Source organism: Heterodontus francisci, chromosome 26, assembly GCF_036365525.1.
Source record: "Heterodontus francisci isolate sHetFra1 chromosome 26, sHetFra1.hap1, whole genome shotgun sequence".
Classification (NCBI taxonomy): Eukaryota; Metazoa; Chordata; class Chondrichthyes; order Heterodontiformes; family Heterodontidae; genus Heterodontus; species Heterodontus francisci.
The window spans coordinates 22,874,614-22,900,538 of record NC_090396.1 but is presented as its reverse complement, the minus strand read 5'-3'; the positions used below and the strand labels follow the sequence as shown (position 1 = coordinate 22,900,538).

General features: G+C 43.7%; 1 protein-coding gene across 9 annotated transcripts in view; it reads right to left on the bottom strand.

The window, feature by feature from the left end:
• Positions 1-25,925, bottom strand: part of cacna1g (calcium channel, voltage-dependent, T type, alpha 1G subunit) — a 685,429-nt gene that overhangs the window by 186,403 nt on the left and 473,101 nt on the right. For 8 of the 9 annotated variants that reach the window (XM_068057908.1, XM_068057913.1, XM_068057914.1 and 5 more), the window contains 2 exons: positions 21,837-21,992; positions 3,376-3,444 (listed from right to left, as the gene is read on the bottom strand). In XM_068057908.1, the coding sequence (XP_067914009.1) occupies positions 3,376-3,444; positions 21,837-21,992 (225 nt within the window). The remainder of the gene's footprint in view (positions 1-3,375; positions 3,445-21,836; positions 21,993-25,925) is intronic. The other variant, XM_068057912.1, reaches the window with a different exon arrangement.

Below are 25,925 nucleotides of genomic sequence, written 5' to 3'. Positions count from 1 at the left end.
ATTTTAGATTTGAAGGGATGGGGAACTGCAAGCCTATTTGGGTTGACAAGGACAGGGGTGAAGGGTGAATGTAATTTGTTGTGAGTTAGGATATGGGCATCAGACATTTAGTTGAGCTGAAGTTTATAGAGGGTGGGTGATGGGAAGGGAGCCAAGAGATCACTGGAATAGTTGAGCTTGAAGGTAACTAAAACACGGATGAGGGTTTTGGCAGCAGACTGGCTGAGGCAGCGGCACAGATGAATAATTTATGAAGGTGCCGAAGGGCCTGTTTCAGTGCTGTATCTCTCTATGACTCTATGACTTTATATGGAAGGCTGACTCCATGCCTGTGAATGCTATTGCCAAGGGGCTATGTGTAGATGAGGAAGAGGATAGGGCCAATGATAGATCCTGGGGAACTCTGGAGATTCTCCGACTTATTTATTCAAGTGCACCTGTCAAGCAGAGTTGTCCCATCTGTGCGGAAATCAGCAAATGTCATGCTTTTCACATTAAAAGAGGTGAAAGTCAGGCCTTGATATTTACAGACCACTAACTCATCCTCCAGTTGTGCCAACTTTCCTGGGAACCATTCTGTGTATCAAACTGTAGCGACCTTTCAATCATAACAACCAGTCTGGTGCCACAGCAAATAGGTTGACTTTTGATACTTTCAACCTGATGGAACAGAACTGGATTTTTTTTCCTTTTGGAGTCCAACATAAAGTCAAAGCAGCAGCCATCAACATTTCTCCAACCTTTGATATAATAAAATATCACAGACTCAGTGTAAGCTTGTGAGCATCTGGTCAGCTGTTGAACTGGATGCATCATTTGCCCAGAGGATGCAAACTTAGACATGAATACATGGACATTTGCTATTTGATCAGAAAGTCTACATAGGGGCCATTAGGGAAGTGTGCCCAGCCGAGCTCTGTTTCTCATTGTCATTAATAACATTACCATTGCCATTAAAGTGGCATTAATCTTTTTGATAAAACCAGCCTCTATAATGTGGTTAACTCTTAACTTCGAGACAAGAGCCAACTGAATCACTGCAGGCAGAGATAGACAGAAGGTGACAGAGGATGGAAAAACAAGGTGTTACTTTTGGCACTGAAATTTAGTCAACAACCATTTGAGAACAATTGGGCACAATGTTGTCACTTCATATTACATAGAATTTACAGAAACAGGCCATTCAGCCCACTGGTCAATACCAGTATTTATGCTCCACACTAGCCTTCTCCCACCCTACTTCATCTAACCCTACCAGCATATCCTTCTACTCCTTTCTCCGAACTGTACTTATCCTTAAATGCATCGATGCTATCCATCTCAACCACTCCATGTTCTCACCACCCTCTGAGTAAAGAAGTTTCTCCTGAATTCTTTATTGCATTTATTAGTGATTGTCTTATCTTATGACCTCTAGTTTTGGACTCCCCTGCAAATGGAAACATCAAACATCTTCATAATTTTAAAGACTGGATATATATGAACTGTATGTTCTCTTCAAGTACCACTGTTCAATTCCTTGGCTTGGTTATTAAATCCCATCTACCCAAGTCATCAAGGCCACAAAAGGCTGGATAATCTGGAATAAGAGCAGGAATGTGACTCATCACGGTCAGCAATGTTCCATGAAGCCTACTTCTGCCATGTGGTGGAATATGTTACTGCTTGTCTGACAGTCTGGAGGGGAATTAAGATTCAATGTAATCCAAAGCCATGCAGTGTGCTTTCTAAGGATAACCTATCCCATGCCAGGATCCATTCTCTCTAACATCAAAGAGATGTGAGTCCTCCACAAACTATGGCCAGTACAGGAACTGTTACTGCTCAAGTCAGAGCTACATCTTTACGTCAGTAATACAAGAGGTACTGTACCTACACTTCAGCATCTTGTATCAGTCTAAAATTTCTGTACAGCATACAAGTAACAAAACTTGACATAACCCCTCCTCGCATATGGCACTCTCTTTTAGACAGGACCTTGAATTATGTCCTCATTTGTACTAAAGTTCAAAAGGAGAATTGACCATGTGAAATGAATGTGCATGCAGGCACAATCAAACTCACAGTGGAAAATGGTCCACAGCATTAAACTTGCATTAATTTGGCACTAATTGTCACAATCTCACTCAGAGGGGCCGTGGAATGGCTGGTGTGAGAAATGAAAAATGTCATATTGATGTAGTACGGTATGCTATTGTGGTAGAGTAGAGGGTACTTTACCCTTGCACCAGAGCTAGTGGTGCATGTTTCAGACTGCGGGAAATCTGTGACCTGCTGCTTGATACCACGGTACAAAATGTCTTTCTATATTTCTCTCTTATGGTTGCATTCAATTTTGTATTATGACATCTACTACATTTACAAGGAATTACAAGTATTATAGGTTCAAATTCCTTTATAGGAACAGAGGAAGAGGAGTAGGCCATTTAGCCCCTTGGACCTGCTCTGCCATTCAATTAGATCATGGCTTATCTGTACCTCAATTTCATTTATCTGCCGTTGCTCCCTATCCCTTGATACCCTTACCCAACAAAAATCTGTTCATGTCAGTCTTGAAAGCTCCAATTGTCCCATCATCCACAGCATTTTTGGGGGAGAGAATTCCATATTGCTATTGGCCTTTCTCTGAAAATGTTTTTCCTGTTTGCTCTCCTGAATGGTGCAGCTCTAATTTTAAGATTATCGTTCTTGATTTCCCACCAGAGGAAATAGTTTTTCTGCACCTACACTATCGAATATGCTTAATATGTTAAACACCTCGATCAGATCACCCTCAATCTTCTATACTGAAGGCAATACAAGCCAACTTTACGCAGCCTGTCCTTAAAATTTAGCCCATGAAACCCCAATATCCTTCGCTATATTTTGTGTGCTGTAGGGATCAAAACAGCAGACTAAGCATTTCTAATGGCTTTTACCCTTAAGGTGGCCATCACAGTGAGCAATGAAACACCGCTTTAAGAAAAAATAAAGAAAATATCATCTTTGTGTCATTGTTTACTGATCTGATAGGTTGTATATTCAAGTCAAATTCAGAATCATGACCATCCAACATGATAAAGAAAAATATTTATTTGATATTGACCCTCTGAGTCTGTCCAAAATTAAAATCCTTGAAAGGAACCCTGCAAAGGGAACCATCTTCAATTGAGAGAGAAAGTCAATCCTCGACTGGCTCCACAGTCAGACGAAATGACTAAGCTTTCACTCAGATCATTAAGGGACTGTATATGAGAAAAAAGGATCAATAAGCGGACAAACACAATTCCGTGTTATAAAAGCAGTCTGCAAGGTTGCCAAGTTTTTCTTTCCCCCGTCTCTGCTGTTTTATTTTAGAAATGTCTCGGTGTGAATTCATGGCGAACAGTTACGTACCCCAGACGAGTCGACAGGCAGCTGAATACAGCTTAACTGCCCACTCGCGTCCTCCCGCTTCTGGACCTCCTGAAGTGAAACAAACATGGTGTCGACGTTTAGGTGACTGAAATAAGTTCAACTTAAATATTTCAGACACTTTGAAAAAACACAGTTAATTGAAGAAGAAAAAAAAGTTCAAAAAACCATTAATTTTTTTTTCAAATATTTGCACTGAGGTTATGAGCAGTTCACACAAACACAAAATCAAAATTACACAATAATATTGTGGTAACCAATATCTCTCTTACAGGATATATATGATACTTGAAAGAATGAAGTAACCAGATAGATTTTATGTCTTATTACTGCCAGAAATTTACACTAATAAGCAACAATTTGAATATCTGGCTCCTTTCAAGAATAAAATGACAATAGTTTGTTTTGGCCACCTTGTACCATAGATTTCCAAGCCCGATTGATATAGACTTCTGAAATTCATTTGAAATTAAAGCCAATATGAAATATGTGTAACAAAATAAAACCTCCCTTTCCCTTCTTAATTTGTTCTTGGAGCCATTAGTTTGTAACAGATACAGTAATGCCACTAAGGGTCTGTTACTTGCTGTAGTATTGATATATTTAGTTATCTCTCGAATTTACTTCATTGTGAACATTGACACAGCTCATCTGTGTGGAATGAGTTTGTGCAGTCTCAACCCACTTCCCAGTGGGTATGAGCCCACAGCACCAAGCTTGCATTAATCTGGCCTTAATTGAAACCAAGCTCACTGACAGAGGTCATGGTCTGTAATACTAATGGTAGACTCTGGGTGACTGAAATGCAAAGTGTTCCACTTGCCCAGTATAATTATCACTGAACTTAACGGGCGTAAAATTTAAGAAAAATAAGTTTCAGAACAGGATGATGGTAACTGAACTCTTTTCTGAAAAGTGTTTCAAGAGACACCCGTTGAAGACAGAAACACTTTACTGTCCGCAGAAAATGTCTCTGATAAAAAAAACTACCATTTAAAGTATCAATACTGATTGCCATAATAAAAATTATCCTTAGAGGGCTCCACTGTATCTGAAAAGGAATTCAGATCTTTCTATATTGTAATGTGGCTTGCTGCATGATGTATCATAGGCACCTGTAAGGATTTACTCTGCACGTTTCGGAGATTTGGGGAAATGAATAATCCAATTAAAATGGGCGAAGAACAGACACTTGTGAATATCAGTGAATGATATTAACTCATATTTTAGCATCAAATGCAAATATATTTCTGAGGTAGGGATTAATACTCATACTACTGGATTGGTTACTGAAGACTGTGCGCAATAATACAGGGTAGTGTTAGGATTGAGCTGGTTATGAGAGAGATGTCTACTGTCTGGAGACAAATCAGAGTGTTCCAATTGCATTTTGAAATCTTACAGCAAGTAAGTGGAATGAAAATGGAGAGAGAGAAAAGAGATGCTGCCAGAAATAACAACTTTCACTTATACAACACCTTTAATGTAACAAGGAACAAAGCTTGAAAAACACAGGGAACTATGATATAGGGATAGTAGGGATAGTGTGGAAAATATCTTTTAAAAAGAGATAGGGGAGGGTGCAGGTATGAAGTAGTGCATGGGATGACAGAATCAAAACAAATGGCTTTTCTTCACCAGTGGTTATTAGACAACATGGGATACTTCTGACAAGTTGACATTTATGCCCAAGGATACAACTGTCAACACTAACTGATTAACTTTCTAGTAGACATCAAAAGCACCTTACAGTGTATAAGTCGAGTGACTTAATTCACTGTGTAATAGAACACAAACAGCCAGTCAATTCGCACATCATCACATAGCACCTCTGTCAAAGCAGCAAAGCCACCATACTTTCGAGCAGAAACAGCCGCAGTTAGCGGCTGAAAGCAGGATAAAGGGGAGAAAACAACTGTATTCCACACAAAGCCTGTGCATCCATCATGCAAAGGATTCTCCCCCAAACATCATGCAGCAGCCAAAGCATGTTTTATTGACCTATCTCATTTTCAGACTATTGCTGCTACCTAGCAACCACCGCAGTTAGCAAAGCCATGCACTAAAAATAACAAAAAGTGTTTCTCTACTGTAAATCACTGGCGGGCTGAAGGAATGAGTAAAGCATAACTGTCAATTTGCTCAAGTGAAGAACTCTTAATGGAAAATGGAAATGGGTTGGACAAGGTGAGTAACACAACAATCACTTCAGATACACAGAGGTTCCCAGCACTCCATCAAGAACCATCTTACTGTAAACCTGAATAAATACTTTGGGTGAAATTATGTTTCTTTGGGACAGTTGAGAATACAAGTACAATGTAATTTTGCAGAGGTACGGATATGAATCTGTAGCAGTGGAAGAATCCTACAGCTCTACAGTGCAATCATCGATTTGTTGGCTGTAACTCTAACTCAGCACAAATAAAATAGTGACCATTATTGGTGACTTTCATCCAGACAAAGCCAATCAACGAGATACTCTCTTACTACAAAGAAGCAAGCAGCCTTCTGAGATTTGGCAAGCTCATTTAGATTGGCATTAATGGTAAGCAGTAACTGTGGTCATGGATATCTGCAAATATTTCAAGGACTACTACCATATGTAACAATGATCATCAATGGATTGTGAAAGGAGGGGAGGGGAAGATTTCAGGTGTAGAATAAAATGGTTCTTGCCAAGAGAAAGCATGTTATTGATCATGCTTTGTGTAAATACATGCCGGGAATGCGAGTTAACTCCAGAATATTTTTCAAGTAAACCTACAGCTATGACTTCAGAAACCATGGATTCCCTAGATGAACAACATTTCATTTCAGCGGTTTGGAGTACACTGTGCATTGATTGGCCACCACCAATTCAACACATTGGAAACAAAATTAAACCTGCTCTGTAGGATCAAAACAGTACATGTTATGAAAAAAAGCAACAGATACCAGGGAGTGACTTCAAATCTGTTACTCAGTTCTGGGGTTCATGTTCTGAACGTTCCAGCTCCATTCATTTCAAACATATTCTCATCAGAATGCCTTAATTTGATGATGGACCTATGATCACTCCCATGTATCTACCACTCTACACTGCTGTTATCATTGCTAATCAGACCACATCAATTTTATTACCTGGTTGCCTATTTTCAGGGTACAAATAGGCAGCATAGAAAGCAAATCATTATGAAGAAACAGCTGATTGTTTGGTTACTTCTACAGGCTGGAATTCAGCGCCTATGATGAATGAAATCTTTAAAATGTTTTTTGTTGTTGTTCCTATTGGTCCTTCAGCTAGGAAATGGTACATTCTACATCATAATTCTTACCACAGAAGGCTTTATAACTACTCCATGTCAGCCAACAGAAGTCCAATTATGCATGGTGGTACATGTGACCCACCACCACCCCCTCCCGCCCGACCCCCCACTACATCTCCCTCACAGATTCACTTTGTTCCTGGGAAAGAACCAATGTGAAATGGTCCATGTAAAGGCCCAGGCAAAAACTGATGACTTTTGGCCAGAGTTGAATGTCAGATGTGATGAACTGGGATAAGGCAAAAGGAAGTCAAGAAATTTAATATCCAAATAAAGTGAACATCTCTCTCTAACAACAACACTGAGAATGGACAACTCCTCGCCTCAGGGTTGCCAGGAACTAAGGGTTAAGCAAATGGGAGAGAATTTTCTCTTGCGCAGAAAGCCATGTCAACATGGGAGGAGTAAAACACTTACCATTGGGTATGTGCCCACTCCTCGTATATCCAGATCTCAAAATGGCCAGGTGATACCCTAACTCATAGAGTGATTGGTGTGGGTATGGGGAGGGGGGTGGAAATCTGCCATACTGTCAGAAGGTGGTTAATCTGCTAAGAGATCATTTCTTTCACTGGCAGCAATTGCAGCAGCTTTTAAATAAGCCAGATCCAGTCAGTGCTTTGCGATGGCCATTTATTAGCCTAAGGAGAACAGGGATATTAGTTAAAAGGTTACAATGGTGAAGAGGTAGTTCTCTGTTCCTGCACACCCTTTAAAATTGCTCGATTCAGTTTATACGATCTCTCGTCATTTCTCCTTCTAAAATACATCACTTCTAACTGGCATTATCCCCAACCACGGTAAGATTAAGAGAAGGTGAAAAAAACTGGGTGGCAAAGCCAACAGTATAACCGATGTCTCACCATTGCAACAATATCACCCCCTTCTATAAACCCCTCGCCTATTGAGGTTGCTGCCCTTGAGAGGTACTAGGGTGAAGGAATGGAACCACTGGAAGATGGCTACAGTTTCATTTTAACACTATTTCCAACCATAAGTAACCAACATACCCAACTTTAGTTTGAAGCCAAAAACTAATTACTTAAAACAAATAGTCCAGACGAGAGTGGACGGTTGCCTGATAATTTGAAGTACTTAGAAATTGATGTGCCCTAATGCAGCAGATTGTAGTAATACTAACAGAGTCTGTTCTGGTTACTCTCCATTAATAGTGCCACCAAATCAGGAAAGTTCATGGTCTGCCTTTGAAAAAGATGTAGAAACATCACCAACGATCGCTTTATTTTAAAAGCACAGAGATTTTCCAGCTACTTAACAGGGATCAACATTAAAAAACCATTTGCTGCACATCACAAAGCATTGTGCACTCAGCTGTAACCAGTTTATGGTGCTCAGAATTACTGAGGCATGAACTCAATCCTTCAATGGCAGGAAATCTCAGAACCAAAGCTATATCCAATCTATCTCTCAGCACTATTGAACCATTCTAACTGATTAAAGAAAATCTGTGTTCAACAGCAAAGGTTTGTTCTTATCATTTTCTCTCCTCCGGTGGCTGAATTGGTAAGATCCCGCAGCTCCTGAGATCTCAGCCAAGCAGCACTAGCCTAGAAAGCTGTCTAGTTAATTTCACAGCTGTCTCACTCTCACTAATCTCACTCTGTACTTATGAGCTGCATGTAGTGAAACCACAAGAATGGGCATGAATAGATGTGATTGGGAAATTTCCCTATCAAACACACCCGGAGACTGCACTGCTAGAGATTGGGCTTGATTTTACCTGCATAATTTGCAATCTGTAACTATCCTCCACCCATTGCATCTTGATAGAAAAGTCACCCATCTAGTTCTTTAGAGAATGAAATCTGCCATCCTTACCTGGTCTGGCCTGCATGTGACTCCAGACCCACAGCAATGTGGTTGACTGTTAACTGCTCTCTGAAATGGCCTAGCAAGCCACTCAGTTGTCAAGGGCAATTAGGGCTGGGCAACAAATGCTGACCTTGCCAGTGATGCCCACATCCCATGAAAGAATTTTAAAAAATCAGGAGGCACTGGTATAGTTTTGGTTATGAATTTCTATTTACTGTAGTGTGTAGAGACTCTGGGCTGGATTTAGTGCTCCTGTCGTGACTTCCGGCAACAGACCCAGAGGTGGATGCTGTCGCTGCTTGTCATGTGTGCAGCAGGCCCACTGTAATCAGAGGCACGGGACTAGACCAATCACACAATAGGGCTGGGCTTCAAGGTGCTGAATGCAGCGTCAGATGTCTCTAGAGCAGGTGTTGGTGCCATATTTAAAGCCCTGTCGGCCCTGCTTGCATTGCTACCTTAGAGTCATTTACTGTTTGCTGTTCACTGCTGAACTCGCTGTGGCAGTGACTCCTGGACCCCCCACCCCCCTGGAGAAGGATGCCACGGGATGGCACAGGCAAGATACCGGGTGGCCCCACCGTTTAGCAATGCCTCCCTGGAGATTCTCCTCCAGGCTGCAAGGGAAAGGCAGGAGGTCCTCTTCCCCAGGGAAGGCAAGAAGAGGTCCACTTGCCTGAACAAGCAAACCTGGATGAGATCGCAGAGGAGGTCAGCAGCCATGGGCTCACCCCCTGAACATGGGTGCAGTGCAGGAAGAGAGTTATCGACCTCCTTCATTCTGCCAAAGTGAGTGCTCCACACCTCTCTCCTCTTTGGAGATTGCATGTGGCTATGGGGGAGGAAGTGGGACATGGGGAGGGAGGCACCACAAAGGCACTTGCAAAGGTAGTTAGGCATCACCACATCCTGCCAGATCCTTATGACGCTAAACCCCATTAACTCCCCTGAGAGCTGATTGAGGATGAGCCATATAGGAAACGCCAGGTAGGGACGAGGGGCTGCCACTGGCATAACTGTTCTGTTGCTCTTCCTGCCAAGTACTATTATCTCTTTCTTTTCACTTATAGTACAAGTGGACACATAACAACAGGGTGACCTCAAGGACTGGTGGAGGAATTCCAGATATGTGGCCTCTCTCGACAGCTGAGAATGAAGCACTGGAATTAGCAGGAACCCAGAGCGGTGGGTTTCCATTTGGCTTTGGAATCAGAGTCACAATCTGGTGAGAGCATCGCACACATACCTAAGCAGCTGGCTGAGGCTGAGACAGCTGAGGCCTCTGTCAGTGGGAGGACTGTGGGTGACCAGGCCCATGCTGAGCCCGAGGCTGATGATGTCTCTGGTGTTGACAGCACAGGGCATGCTGGAGTTGCAGAGAGGGGTGAGGCAACATCTGGCAGAGTTGCCAGAGCCCATACGCAGCCATGAGCGGACGATGGAAATGTCCAACCATGCCATGAGTGCCGCCATGTCTCAGGCATGCCAGTGCGTGGCTTCCTCCATTGAGAGGTTGGTGACCCTCCTGGAGACCCAGATCCCACAGATATGCACAGATTTGCAGACAATTTCCATGAGCTCAACGCAGCAGCAGCAAGGCGAGAGAAGGACGAGGCACCTGGAGGGAGGTTCAAGTTAGCCTTGAAGGGGAGGAGCAGAGGCTGACCTCCACATGTGGGGGCTCCCCTCAGGGCACTCTGAGTGTTGACACCATCTCCTCAGCCCCTCCGCTAGTGAGCCTAGCTCCAGCAGCAGTGACACTGAGGAGAGTTCTGCGTCTGTGCAGTAAACCCTTAGGCAGCCAGAGGATGGCCACCAAAGTCACCACAGACTAGGGGAAGGCTGATCAGCAACCTGTCTCCAACCCAGCAGCTAGTGCAGGGGTCAAACTTCATAGAAGCACATGAAAACATATAAAGTAAACCACCTAGATACACTTGGGGGCACCCGAGTGTTTGACATTTGCCATTTTTTTTCTTGTTCTAAATTTTCTTTGTTATTGAAGTTAACACTCATTGTGGAAAATGCGTATTCTTTCATGCCTTAATTGTGAGATGCTGCCTTCACCTTCTCCCTCAATGGGCTGCCAGTCTAGGCACAGCCGTCCTTTGATAAGCATCGTACATGGGCCAGAGCACAAGCTGGGCGCCAGGCACGGAATGCAAACAGAAAGGAGGTGACAGACTGAATGCATTGAGGTGAGTCTTTATTGAGTTTACTATGAGAGGCCATCATGGTGGCTGGAAGCGGATAGATATCAGACTGTCTCTTGCCTCTTTGGCCCATTGCTCAATTTGCCTGGACTCTGGTGCAAGGTGGTTCAAAATCCAGCATTGTCTGCTCATAAGCCTCCTCCGCATCCTCCTCATCTGTTGAGGACCGGCGATCAATCAAGCCCTCTCAATACAAGGCCTCCCCCCTCTGTAGGGCTAGATTGTGCAGAGCACAGAAGACCACCATGATAAACAAGACCCTTGCTGGGCAAACTGCAGGGCTTCACCAGACTGATCCAAGCACCAGAATCTCATCTTTAGCAGTCTGTTTGATGGTCGCTTGGGTGGAGCTGTGTCAAGTGTTGTACCTCTCCTCTGCTGCATTGTAAGGATTCCTCACAGGTGTCAGTAGCCATGTCTTCAATGGGTAGCCCTTGTCCCCGAAAATCCATTCCTGAAGGCAAGCAGGGGAACCTGAAAACCTGTGGCACCTAGGAGTGTTGAAGTATGTTGGCATCATGGCTGCTTCCCGGGAAGCTGGCGCACAGCTGCAGGATACTTTTTCGGTGGTCGCAGACCAGTTGATCATTGATAGAATGAAAGCCCTTCCTGTTGATGAAGGCAGCAGGCTGGTCAGTGGGAGCTTTGATGGTCACATGCGCGCAATCTATCTCACGTTGCACCTGGGAGAATCCAGCGATGGTCCCGAATCCAATGGCCCTCTCAGTCTGATTGTTAGGGTCTGTCCGGCAGAGAACATAGTCACCGGCCCTCTTGAACAGGGCACTGGTCACATTCTTGATGGTGTGTAATGAGTTCTTTATGTTGTCTGCGGCACAGTGGCGCAGTGTTTAGCACCGCAGCCTCACAGCTCCAGGGACCCGGGTTCGATTCCGGGTACTGCCTGTGTGGAGTTTGCAAGTTCTCCCTGTGTCTGCGTGGGTTTCCTCCAGGTGCTCCGGTTTCCTCCCACAGCCAAAAGACTTGCAGGTTGGTAGGTAAATTGGCCATTATAAATTTCCCCTAGTATAGGTAGGTGGTAGGGGAATATAGGGACAGGTGGGGATGTGATAGGAATATGGGATTAGTGTAGGATTAGTATAAATGGGTGGTTAATGGTCAGCACAGACTTGGTGGACCGAAGGGCCTGTTTCAGTGCTGTATCTCTAAATCTAAAAAAATCTAATAAATGAGATGTGTGAAGGCCTGTTTGCTGAAGATCTCAAACGGGTTTATTAACAGCTAAACTATTATATACAGTACAGAGCAAACTATTTACAGAACCTTTGTCTGGGTGTTACAGTTGCAGAGTGATGTTAGCTTTGAGTCACATGACTACATCCTGGTATGTAGCTCATCAGCATGCTGAGATCTTAAAGGGACATCACTCTCATTGCCTCTTAAAGGCAATCATACAACATCCTCTTTCTTTCCAAAGATAAGTCTCGTATGCTAGAAGTAAAAAAATACATAAAATTAGATAACATCGAAATTAGTTATATGGGATATAGATGATAAAATTTACAGGTATAGAAGTTTAACAGTCCATATATCAGTTCAGTGGTTTGACAACTCTTCCAGATCTGGTTACGGTATAACTTTATTGGGATGTGGATTTCACCCTTGGCTGTTTTTGGTTTGCAAGCATGTTGTCAATATGTTGGCTGTTGTCCTGTTACACCCTCATCGTAGGATTGTGTCCTTTCAAGTCCGCTGTGCGCAATTGGAGTATTGCACACTTCTCTTAGTTGGCTTCAGTTCCTTCTCAACTCTCCTCTGCTAGATGTTGTAATCTCATAAGACCTAGGCTCACTGCATACTTTGGACACCTCTGCAGGTAACCATGTTCTCATTGTGGGATGTATGACCCTGACCTTTTGTCCTACGTGTAGCTGAGATAGTTCCACCGCTGCATGTTGGTTATGCACCATCTTCATTCTCCCTTGTTTTTTGAGCAGTGTCTCCTGCACCTTGGAGAATTTGGACAGATAATAGCTTGGCAGAGTCATTCACACTTGTCTGCCAAACATGATCTCTGCTGGTGACGGTAAGACCATATCCATCGGTGTAGCTCTGAGGTGGAACATGGCAACACGAAAATCTTGTTTCGTTGTCCTACACTTCAGGATAAGTGATTTGACTGTGTGAACCATTCGCTCGGCAAGTCCATTAGATCTAGAGTAATGTGGTGAGGGCATCACATGATTTACGCCCCATTTGGCACACATATCCCTGAAAGATTTGCCTGTATGCTGTGGCCCATTGTCAGAAATGATTTTTTCAGGTGCACAGAATAGACTGAATATGGCACTCAATGTGTCTGCGACGACCGGGCTTGAAATGTCTTTTATTTGTCTGACAATTGGAAATTGGAGATATAATCGATGACTAAGATAAAGTAATCTCCATTACTGGAAAATAGATCAGTGGTGATTTTGGACCAAGGGACTGACGGAATCTCGTGAGGGTGTAGAGGTTCTTTGCATTGTTGTGGTTGGTGGCTCTGACATGTCTCACACATCTTCACTAACCTTTTGATGTCACCGTTGATCCCAACCGATAAACAGTGTCTCGTGCCAGTCGTCCCGTTTGCTCTGTACCCATTTGGCCTCGGACAGTCGTGAGAAGATGTCCTGTTAGAGAGCTTTGGGCACAATCACTTGTTTTCCTTTGAAGGCGATGGCTCTCAAGTTACCGAGTTTATCTTGGTAAGGCCAAAAGCATCGGAGTGTTTCTGGTGCCTCTTTTACTGTATCAGGCCAAACTTCTACAATGACTCTCCACAGGGCCCTCAGTTGTGGGTCATTGGCTGTTTCTGATTGTCGTTGGTCACATTTGTGCTGACCAAAATGCAAAAAATCGATTTTGAGCACATCTTCCACCTTGATGTCCATGCTGTCTACTTGTAGATCCAGTGGAACTTCTTCATTCTTGTTCGGATTTGGCAATCTGCTCAGTGTATCTGAGGTGACCATTTTGGTACCCAGACGTCGAAGTTGTACCCTTGTACTTTCACTAAGAGCCACTGTAGTTGAGGTGGTGCGCCAGATCATCTCCAGTGGTTTGTAGTCGGTTTCCACAGCGCACTCCTTACCGAACAGGTAGGTGTGGAACCTTATGATCCCAAACACCAGAGCAAGTGCTTCACGCTCTATGTTTGAGTAATTGGGCTGTGCTGAGGATAAACATTTGGAGCTGAATGCAATTGGTTTGCCATCCTGCAGTATGCACACTCCTAGCCCTTTCTGTGAGGCGTCGACTTCCAGGATTGTCTTCTTCCTTGGGACGTAGTACTGCCGGGGACAGGTTTCTGCTGACGATGCTTGTTTGAGAGACTCAAAGATATGTTGATGGTCCTCCTGCCATACAAATGGAACGTCTTTCTTTAAGAGTTGTCAGCGATGATGCTTTGTCAGAGAAATTTGGAATGTATGGTGCCAAGAAGTTGAAAAATCCAAGACATTTCTTGAGATCTTCCTTGTCTTGTGGGGTAGGCATATGCTTTACATCTTCGACTTTGCCTGGATCAGGGTGGATTTCGCAACCGGAATAGATGGAGCCAAAGAAATTGATCTGACTTACATTCACCTGGCACGTCTTGCTGTTAAAAATGAGCCCTTTGCAACGAGCTACTGCCATCAGTGAATGGAGATCTTGATCATGCTCCTCTTTGGTTTTGCCTATTACCACAATGTCATCTGCAATGCATATACATCCAGGCACGTTTTCTATAATTCTGTCTATATGCTGCTGAAACAGATCTTGATTGACAGATAAGCTGAAGGGTAGTCTCTGAATTTGTTAAGGGAAGATCTTGTTTCACTAACTTGATTGAGGTTTTTGAGGAAGTAACAAGGAGGATTGATAAGGGTAGTGCAGTGGATGTGGTCTACATGGATTTTAGTAAGGCATTGGACAAGGTCCTGCATGGCAGACTGATTAGAAAAATGAAAGCCCATGGGATACAGGGGAATGTGGCAGGTTGGATCCAAAATTGGCTCAGTGACACGAAACAAAGGGTAACAGTCAACGGGTGTTTTTGCAAATGGAAAGCGGTTTCCAGTTGCGTTCCACAGGGTTCAGTGTTGTTTGTGGTATATATTAATGATTTGGACTTAAATGTGGGAGGCATGATTGGGAAATTTGCTGATGACACAAAAAATGGCCATGTAGTCGATAATGAAGAGGATAGCTGTAGACTCCAGAATGATATCAATGGTTTGGTCAAGTGGACGGAAAAGAGGCAAATGGAATTCAATCCAGAGAAGTGTGAGGTAATGCGTTTGGGGAGGGCAAATAAAGCGAGGAAATACACAATAAACAGGGGGATATTGAGAGGGGTAGAAGACGTGAGAGACCTTGGAGTGCATGTCCACAGATCCCTGAAGGTGGTAGGACAGGTAGACAGACTGGTGAAGAAGACATATGGAATGCTTTCTTTTATTGGCTGGGGTATAGAATATAAAAGCAGGGATGTAATGCTAGAACTATATAAAACGCTGTTTAGGCCACAGCTGGAGTACTGCGTACAGTTCTGGTTACCAGATTACAGGAAGGACATAATTGCTCTGAAGAGAGTACTGAAGAGAATGTTGCCGGGGCTTGAAAGTTGCAGCTATGAGGAAAGATTGAATAGGCTAGGGTTATTTTCCTTAGAACAGAGGAGGCTGAGGGGTGACTTAATTGAGGTGTACAAAATTACAAGGGCAGCACAGTGGTGCAGTGGTTAGCACTGCAGCCTCACAGCTCCAGCGACCTGGGTTCAGTTCTGGGTACTGCCTGTGTGGAGTTTGCAAGTTCTCCCTGTGACCGTGTGGGTTTCTGCTGGTGCTCTGGTTTCCTCCCACAGCCAAAGACTTGCAGGTTGATAGGTAAATTGGCCATTGTAAATTGCCCCTAGTGTAGGTAGGTGGTCGGAGAATGGTGGGGATGTGGTAGGGAATATGGGGTTAATGTAGGAGTAGTATAAATGGGTGGTTGTTGGTCAGCACAGACTTGGTGGGCTGAAGGGCCTGTTTCAGTGCTGTATCTCTAAATAAATAGATAGAGTAGACAGGAGGAACTTGTTTCCCCTAGTGGAGAGATCAATTACCAGGGGGCACAGATTTAAGGTGATTGGTAGAAGGGTTAGAGGGGACATGAGTAAAAACCTTTTCACCCAGAGGGTGGTGGGTGTCTGGAATTCACTGCCAGGAATGGTGGTGGAGGCGGAAACCCTCAACCCTTTTAAAAGGTACCCGGACATGCACCTGAAGGCTACGGACCAGGTGCTGGAAGGTGGAATTTTTCAGCCAGGGCAGACACGATGGGCTGAATGGCCTCCTTCTGTGCCATAAATTTTCTATGGTTCTATGGTTCAGTGGAAGCAGTATCTTCCAAATGGTGCCCTGTAGGTGATGACATCTTGAGATTCCTTAGCTCGGTGTACCCACCAATATCCATGTTTAGCATCCAACTTGGAGAAGAATTTGGCTCCTGTGAATTTGGGATTCAATTCCTCTAGTGTCGGAATCTTGTGGAGCGCATCTCTTTGGGGAGAAGTTTAGACGCCTCGGATCTAGACACACCCTGATTGCTCCATCCTTCTTCAGTACGCATGTGATTCAGCTGCATCAGTATGTGTGATGATGCACCTGACAACTGATGCTATTGCATTCCATGTCATCCAACTCGCGCTTAAGCTTATCTTGTACGTGCACACTGCACTTTCTGAGAAGGCCAATTGACGGAATTGCATCCTCTCTGAGGTGCAGTATAGCATTGCCTTTGAAATCTCCTAAGCGCCGAACCGGTCCGGGTACATTTGATGAGAGTCGTGGACTGACTCAATGTGGGTACCCTTGGTCTCTTCTGCTGTAATGAGTACCTTGGTGACTTCGTGAATAGTCACAATGTTGAGAGCCTTACACGCTGGTAGTCCTGCCACTGCTGGTCCGCTTGCATCTACCAGCGAAAATATTTGCAGTTTCCATGCCAACTTGCCGTAGCTGCATTGTATGGTCAGTGTGCCACTGCAAGGGATGGGTGACCTATTGTATGCTGATACTTTGCAGTTGTCAGTTGTATCATTGATTTCCAATGACTTTGGTACATATCCTTCAGGATTCGAATTGGTAGGATATTTACACTAGCTCCAGTGTCAATCTTAACCGTGAGTGTGTGTTTGCTAACTTTCTTTGGACACATGATGTTAATGGTAGCAAAAGCTTCCCATTGTTTGACTTCATCAACACAATGTGTCAGGTTCACAAGGTGGAATGCCTGCTCATCTTCTGACTGAGAATTGCTCTGCTCTGAGTCTTATCTCAGGTCTGTTTCGCTGTGGACCTCATGTATCAGCTTGTGTTTACGCAGGTCTCTGGAGTTCTCTTTGCTGCTGTTGCTGCACCTGTCTTCTGTTTGCTTGTGTCCTACTGTGACTTCTGATTGCGTTTTTGGAGCCAGACTTCTTACAAAGGTGGGTCCAGTATCCTTTTGCACCCCATGCCTTGCACAGATCTTGAAATGCAGGACAACTTTGCAGTGAGTGGGACAAATCACACTTACCACACAGCTTGTTTGCTTTTTCCGACCTGCTTATCATGCCAATACTGTTGCCTGCACCTAGTACTCGCAGATACTGTTGTTCCAGCTACAATGGCTTTTTATTTCCTGCCATCTTCCAGCAGTGCATCAATGCTGTGACCTTTCTTTTTCCCCCCAAGAGGTCTTTCTGAAACACTTCAATGGGTGTTGAGACAATCACCAACTCTAATCGACGCTCCGACAGCTCAGTTTCTGAAAAATCACAATCATTGCCCTTACTACGGCATCTACTGACAAAGCGATCTATTGATTCTTGTGGCTGTTGCCTGTAGGACATCAATTCCAGGCTGTTAATTCTAAATTTCACTCTTATCCGGAGCTGATCTTCCAGTACTTTCCATATCTTTGCGGGATCTTTCTGGTCCTCTTCAGGTAAGCTAGAGATATTGATTCTGTGTAACCCTACATTTCCAACTGCTATCATTATTTTTACAGCCTGTTTCTCTGGTTCTACAATCACTTGGGCTGTGAAGCATAACTGCATTCTTTGTTCAAAAAGTTTGAACTCAGATAGGATATCAATGCCTCTCAGTTTATGCTGGGAAATTTGCTATCCATCTTTCTGCTGTTCTTTTGCTTTCTGCTCTATATTTAACTTTGTTCTATTCACTCTGCACTGTTTCCCCTTTAAGAAATTATCTGTTATCTAGACTAGCTTCTTAGATGGAGAGTAGCAGGTGTTTGACAGTGTTCTGTGCTTATTTTGCTTTCTGCACTTAAACCTGTCTGTTTACACAGCTATTCAACAGGCAATTCAATTGCATTTTTTTTGCTAGAGTTGGTTTATGTTCTTCACACTTGAGTGGTTTACTTTTTTTTGGCTGTGGCTGCATGAATGGAAACTCTTCCTGCATGAGTGGTTTAATGAATTTTTTAAACTTCGACTGCATGAATGAAGACTCTGTAGTGATCGGAGTTTTCCCACGTTTTTTGCTATCAGACGCCTTCTCTTGATGGCCGAGCTTGATCAGCCTGGGACAGGAATCGGGTTTTTCCTATTTTCTTTTTACACAGCCTTTTAAAAAATCTAATTTTTAAGCACTTCAAAGCTATTTCTTTTTAATTGGGATTCCTCCACCATCGGCACAATGACTCACCCGATCACAGGAATTAATTTGCAGCCTGTCATTCTGTGCTCTGTCTTCTACAGCTGGAGGTAAGTTATTTTTTCTTCCCACTGTTTGGGCCAATATTTCTTTTGAACTTTCTCTCTTTTGGCTGTAGGTTTTCAAAGCTGTTTTACCTGTGGTCTTCAAGCTTAGATCTTGTATTTTCACCACAGCTGCCACCATATAATGAGTTCTTTATGTTATCTGATGTAACATAAACGAGATGCATGGAGGCCAGTTTGCTGAAGATTTCAAACAGGTTTATTAACAGCTAAGCTATTATAGACAGTACAGAACAAACTATTTACAGAACCTTGGTCTGGGTGTTACAGTTGCAGAGTGATGTTAGCTTTGAGTCACATGACTACATCCTGGTACTTAGCTCATTAGCATACTAAGATCTTAAAGGGACATCACTCTTAATGCAATCATACAACATGGTAGGCTGCTGCCTTGGAGACCTCACACATGTCTCCGACGGATTCTTGGAATGATCCAGACGCGTAAAAGTTAAGGTGATTGTCAGGTATAGGACCATCAAAATCCATAGGTTGCAACGCTTCCTGCAGCATGGCGTATAAGTCAGTGATGGCCTCCTTGGAGAGCCGCAGTCTTCGCTGACAATGCCACTTGGACATTTGGAGGTAGCTGATTCAAGTCTGGTACACTCTGGCATGGGTAGGCCCTTCTTGGCATGGCCAGCTGCTGCTGCTCTCGTTGTGGAGCTTCACGGGGCAGGCACAGCTGCCTCCTGGCCCTCCCTCCATCGGAGGTGCTGCATTACGCCACAGGGGTCCACAAATACAGGGTGTATGAGACTCATGCCAGGTGATCAGTGGGCCTCCAGATTGCTGTCCTAGCAGAGATGAAGTTACCTTGGCAGCTTTGCCTTTGCAACTGCTCTCAGCTTCCTCGCTAATGGCCCTCAGTGCTCACCCTTGCTGAGAGTCAACCCTCTCACTCGAACATATGGCCACCTGTGCAGATCAACTGATGGTATGGCCACCCATGCAGATTACCCAGCAGTATGGTCACGCTGTAATGCCACCCAGCAGGACACCCACCTAGTAATGCCACCCGGCAACACGCCCACCCATGCAGAGTGTACAGCACTGCAGGCTGACAACGATCTCCGCTCCCCATTCTTCCCCTATCCAGTGCTGGTCAGGGCTGCCTTCCCGTTGCATCACTGAGGCCTCACCTCGGTGCCGCCAATAGCCGGAAATCCAGAGGAATCTGAGGGCCACCTGTCGTCCATTAGTTTCAAGCCCCCCCCATTGAATCACTTTCAATATATTATAACTACACGTTCAGTGACTTAAATTACGCTCCCGTCGCGTTGGGGCAGTGACGCCACCTTGAAGCTTTCCTGCCGCTAAGTAAATCCGGTATAGGCGTCACAACGTTGGATTTCTGGGTGGACACTATTCTCTGGTCCCCCACGCCTTGATTCCCGCTCCAAACTGCCTCAGTCAATTCAGCCCTCTGTTTAAATAGCCTCTGTTTGCTGCAGTGCATGGGAAGTCTGTTTAAATAGCCTCTGTTTGCTGCAGTGCATGGGAAGTCTGTTTAAATAGCCTCTGTTTGCTGCAGTGCATGGGAAGTCTGTTTAAATAGCCTCTGTTTGCTGCAGTGCATGGGAAGTCTGTTTAAATAGACTCTGTTTGCTGAGTAAATGTACTGTTGCTGTAAAATAGACTCGGTTTGCTTTGCCATACGTCTCACCCCACCTCCAATTCATTGACTGACACAGTAGTGCCAGCACTCACTCTAGTTCTTATGTGTATCTGTCCGTCTACTTGCCAGCTGGGATTCACTGGATAACACGCAAGAACCAGATGGTTGGCCAATTCTTCCTCTCCCTAGTCTAAGAGTCAACTGAAGCTCTCCTTCCCGTAGCCCTGGGCAAGATCAACTCACTTGGCCCAGAGTTCAGATTAGGCTGGGCACTTTTCTGGTCATCCTGGCTTTGACTTTGTGGCAGAATTAACAATTTCCAAGTGAAGATGTTACAGGGCACTGTAACACATGATCTTAATATGCAGTACCTTGTGTCTGGATTTGGGGCACAGTAATGAAGACTAACCATCCATCAGTGACAAAAAGAACAGGAATTTAGAAATGGACTTCACAATCAGTTTGCAACAAATCCCAAATCGATTCCATAAGAAAATTGTACCTCTTGTTTCAAGTCATTTTAAAGATGATCTTATAGGTAACAGGTGAAGCTGACACTGCATTAACTCACAAAGAAATAAACATTCCAGATTCAGCCCATGGTCCAAACTGTCATTGGATCTCCTTAAAGGAAGAGTGCATTCATCTGGATTGTTACATAAACTTGGTTAATATTGAAGGAGGATTAAATGGTGCATCAACTGATGTCACAGCCTTCCCTTGCTTAACACTTGAAAACTGTAACTCAGTGTCACCGGAGCAGAACTTGAGAATATCATTGAAGGGGACATTCTGTGCAAATATCTGCCTCAAGCCACCCTCCAAGCAGCAGTTTCAAAGCACAAGAAAACAATCATATGAAGAACATCAAAAGGTGCGACTAAATGTACAGATATCTTTTCATAATATTTAGAATGATGCGGCAATTTCGATGAATGGTTAAGTACAGCGAATGTTAAACTTCAGAATGACCAACTCAGATCATCAGATTAAGTTGTCAGATTCCCATATTTAATGCAGATAGAATGCAGCAGGGTTACTAACAATGTGCTGACAGACAAATGTGTTTTTACTGGCAAACCTATTACTTTTTATTGACAGGAAACAGATAACGTGGAGTACCACAACTCAGTGCAGGACAGCACTGTGGGACAGCATATTACTGATTATCACAATACATAGTTGTAAATCACAGTGTATGTTGCTGTATATTATTGTAATAACATAGTATATAATGGTATATCACAGCGTATCATAGAAATAGCTTTAAAATCATAATTTCTTATACTTTTATGGGCTTAGTAGAACTGGTGTTAGTTAATGACTAACAGCCACTTTATATACCCATTTTGAGCAGTGGGAATTAATAGAATGTTAATTGAGCATTTTAATGCATTTGTTACTGGTGACTTTAAATTTTTTTTAAAAATTGAATGTCAACAAATTCAATGGTGATTGCGAAGAAAGCCTTGCTCTCCCAGGTCCCTGTGTGGGACCTTTAGATTCAATGGTTTCCTGTCATTCTGGTGTCATTGTTCGGGGTGACACAGGACCCCATTATCTTTGTTTTCTTGCGTGCTGCATATTTATCAGGTAGCTGGGAATGCCAGTGAACGTCAGGAAATGCCCTTAGCAAACATGCACAGCATTAAGCCACATGTCATTATCCAATACTGACTTTCATGCATCATTCAAAGACTTATCACATATTATTTTACCTCTGTCTGAAATCCTTCCACCAAAATGGCAACTAACAAGTTAAAGAGAACGTAGTTCCCAAATGTCATGAGCGCAATGAAGTATAAAGCAGCCCATGGAGAGGTGGAGGCCATTCCATTGTAGAGGACCTTGTTCCAATCCTCTTGAGTCAATATCTGTGGAAGAGAAAAAAAATCCATTATGAAATAACATAGACCTAAACTTCCAACTGCACTACACAACTTATCTTCAGTTCATCAGATTCCCAGTATGTGGGCATTCAACGTTTCTACATTTCAACATTTCTCCATAAATTAAGGCAACATCAATCTGTATATGCTACAGTAGGATTCAGAGAGCTGGCTTTTGTGAATTTAGGACCATAGGAACATGAGTAGGCCATTCAGCCCCTATGCCATTCAATTAGATAATGGTTGATCTGTACCTCAATTCCATTTACCCACCTTAAATCTGTATGGCTAATCTAAATTTTCTGGGGTAATTGTGCCCCCAGATCCTCCTAGAAAATAAGTCAAGTGCTAGCAATGCTTTTATCTGCTCAGGCTTTCATGCACTCCATTACAAGTGAAGAAATATTCAACACATCTACAACTTAAGACTGTATCCCTCTGCACATTGAGTGTAATTCCTTCTTTTCCTTGATGCAGACTTATATTCAGGGCAGTTTTGGAACTACCAGCTTTTTGGGTGTAGTAGTTTTATAAAAATATTGGCCTACCTTTGCTAACATTCTAGGCTGGAATGTATGGTGTCGTGTACACCAAGTTAATTCTGCAAGTTCCAAATGGAGTTATTAATTCTATCCTTAAGAGTAAAGAACTCAGTGGGTTAGATCTTGATGGTGTGATGGTGTAAATGGGTGATAGAGAGTTGGCAATCAAGATCTACGCCAAGGTTTTCAACCAAGTTGACTATTTTTCACTGGTCCTTGTAATCTGTCTCAGATTCATGCAGCTCTGTATTGGTCTTTGATCTGTACCTCTGATAAACAGATGGTGTACTTGGACTCTCTAGCAATAGCCTTCCTTGATCATCCCAAGTCAGTTCTGTTTTTGTGGCCAGTGTTGCAGCACGCCTTTCATTAAGCCATGGCTGTGAGCTGATGCCAGTGTCTAAATGCTTGGCCAGGGTTTGGTGCCAAACATGACCCACTTGCCCAGAGGAAATTTCTAACTTTTGACTGGGTAAATTGGATGCCAATGCAAGGTAGTAGCTTCCTGTTTCAGACTGCTCTAACTGTTCTCTACTCCTATATTGGGCTTGGTATTTCTTTCAACAAAAAACTGTTATGGATGCAGATTACACGTTGGTCAGGAATGCCAGCCTGTCCTTTGCTGATACTTTGAGGTGACTGTGGGAGTCGCTGTTTGATCCAAGTAGCTATTAAAGCTGGACAAGGGCCATTATCGACTACATAGGAAAGTACAGGAAGGTATCACGATTAGCTCTTGTTAATCTTCATGGTATAGCATCAATCTGGAGAATGATGCATCCAGGGCATTGTAGAGGGTTTAATTGGACCAGTGATATTTTATAAATGGGTGACAAAGGAATCACCGGCAGAAGGTTGATGGAAAATCATATCCAACAGAGTTTTTCTCTTTGAGAAATTATTTTAAAATGACTTGATTCTAGCTCTTGCTTGTGGGAGACTGGCAGCCCTACAGAGCAACACTGTCACCATCTGTGCACCACTTCTACCAAAACAAGCCATAGTTTGTGTGAAGAGCCTTGGGTTGTTTTACTATGTCAAAGGCGCTATATAAATACAAGTTGTTGTTGTATAGTCATGCTCCCATTAAGGACAATCCATAGGTCAATAGGTGACAAGTTGGACAAAGGTGGCAAAATGTTTCTGACATGGGCGGCACAGTGGCGCAGTGGTTAGCACCGCAGCCTCACAGCTCCAGCGACCCGGGTTCAATTCTGGGTACTGCCTGTGTGGAGTTTGCAAGTTCTCCCTGTGTCTGCGTGGGTTTCCTCCGGGTGCTCCTGTTTCCTCCCACATGCCAAAGACTTGCAGGTTGATAGGTAAATTGGCCATTATAAATTGCCCCTAGTATAGGTAGGTGGTCGGGGAATATAGGGACAGGTGGGGATGTGGTAGGGATATGGGATTAGTGTAGGATTAGTATAAATGGGTGGTTGATGGTCGGCACTGACTCGGTGGGCTGAAGGGCCTGTTTCAGTGCTGTATCTCTCTAAACATGCAAAGCAACTTTGTAATCCAACTGCAATAACAATCTAGCAGCTTGCCAAAAGTCATTGCCACATGGGTCTTAGGCCAGGTTCTTGAGTGGAAATAAAGTAGGCTACTTTCTAATGCATTACAACTTATGATGGTGAAATATAATTACTTCGAGCAGAGTTCTATGAATAATCGGATACACTTCACTCCCCATACCCATCACTACTACTCCGGAAAGACCTCTCCTTAGTTGTTCAGTCTGGAGAGTATAAAGCTACTCATTTTTGCATCACCTTGAGGGAAATTGCACTGTTACTTTGTGAAGTTCATGCAGATTTTGTTTATTGTCCGACACAAAATTGACATCTGTGGTATCATCCTGTCATTCTCCTCTCATCAACTGAATATAGTCCTCAGATGGAAATGTGTAAATGTCCACTGGGACAACACTGGATAAAAAGCCTTTCAAAGTATTAATGAACCTCTGCATACATTTGCAATTAACCATACAATTGTTAGAGAAACACACTGGGCTGAATTTTCCCAGTCCCGTGGAGATGGGGTGCCAAGAAAATGGGGGCTGCCAGGTCGATACATGTCCCTGATGCATTCCTGCCTCTGGGGAAACTTCCCAGGGGCAAGAACGTCAGCAGCCTGCTGCAACGTGGCGGGTAGCCAATTACCCCACTTAAGGACCCAATTAGGGGCCATTTTCCAATGCAGATGTGATCTTCCCACCATTGGAGTGGCCACCCCTCCCCCACCACGTGCAGAATTTTCCAGCTCTCTAGTTGCGGCCTTCCAGCGGCAGGCCAAATGGCCATTGGATCTGGAAGCTCCACGTCCCAATAAAGGTGCCATAAAGACAGAAGGTCGCCGCCGCAGTCAAAACCAGTCCTGTGGAGGGGCTCCCCCTCCACACCAATGGCCCTACCTGCTGTGGGCCTCTTCAATCTAACATTTGCAGAAGGCATCAGAGAGCACATCCATGTTGACACGCTCTCACGATTGCCTACCTGCCTCAGCAGCGCCCACCTCTGCTGATGGAGCTGCCATCCGTCCAGTTCTGCGGGCCTTTCACCTTGGGAACCTGCCCGCTATCCTTAATTGGAAGATTCCATTTGTCAGCACACCTCTGACCTGTGCGGGGTTAGGACCCACAAATGGCCCTGACGTCGAGGTCCCCACGCTATCGGGAAAATTCAACCCATTGTCACATGTACCTGAAGTACTTTAATATGTTTAATGAGATAATCATTATGACCATAATAATATTTGGTCATGGAAGAAACGGATTACTTTTTGGCAAGTGAGAAGAGATGCACAAGGTATACAGGTACAACAACAACTTGCATTTATATGTCACCTTTAATGTAGTAAAAACGTCCCAAGGTGCTTCACAGGAGCATAATCAGACAAGCTTATATCAAGAGAAATTAGAACGGGGGATCAAAATCTTGGTCAAAGAGGAGTGACTTAAAAGAGGAGAGAGGTGGAGAGGTGGAGAGGTTTAGGGAGGGAGCACTAGAGTGTAAGGTCTAGGCAGCTGAAGGCATGGTCACCAATGATGGAGTGTTGAAACTTGTGGATACACAAGAGGCCAGAATAGGAGGAGTGCAGAGACCTTGGGATTTGCAGGGCTGGAGGACGTTATAGAGATAGGAAGGGATGGGGTGATTTGAACACAAGGATGAGAATTTTAAAATCGAGTACAGATGTGATATTGTGCATCACTTCAAAAAAACTAGACGAATTCCTGCATTTGTGCCAGTGTCACAGTGTAACTATTATGACTGAATTCCAAGAGGAAACCAGGCTTGTCCAACTCATAGTATTATGCGCATAATTAACAGTTGTACTTGAAAAGCCTCATCAATCAATTAGCAATGCGCCTTCCATC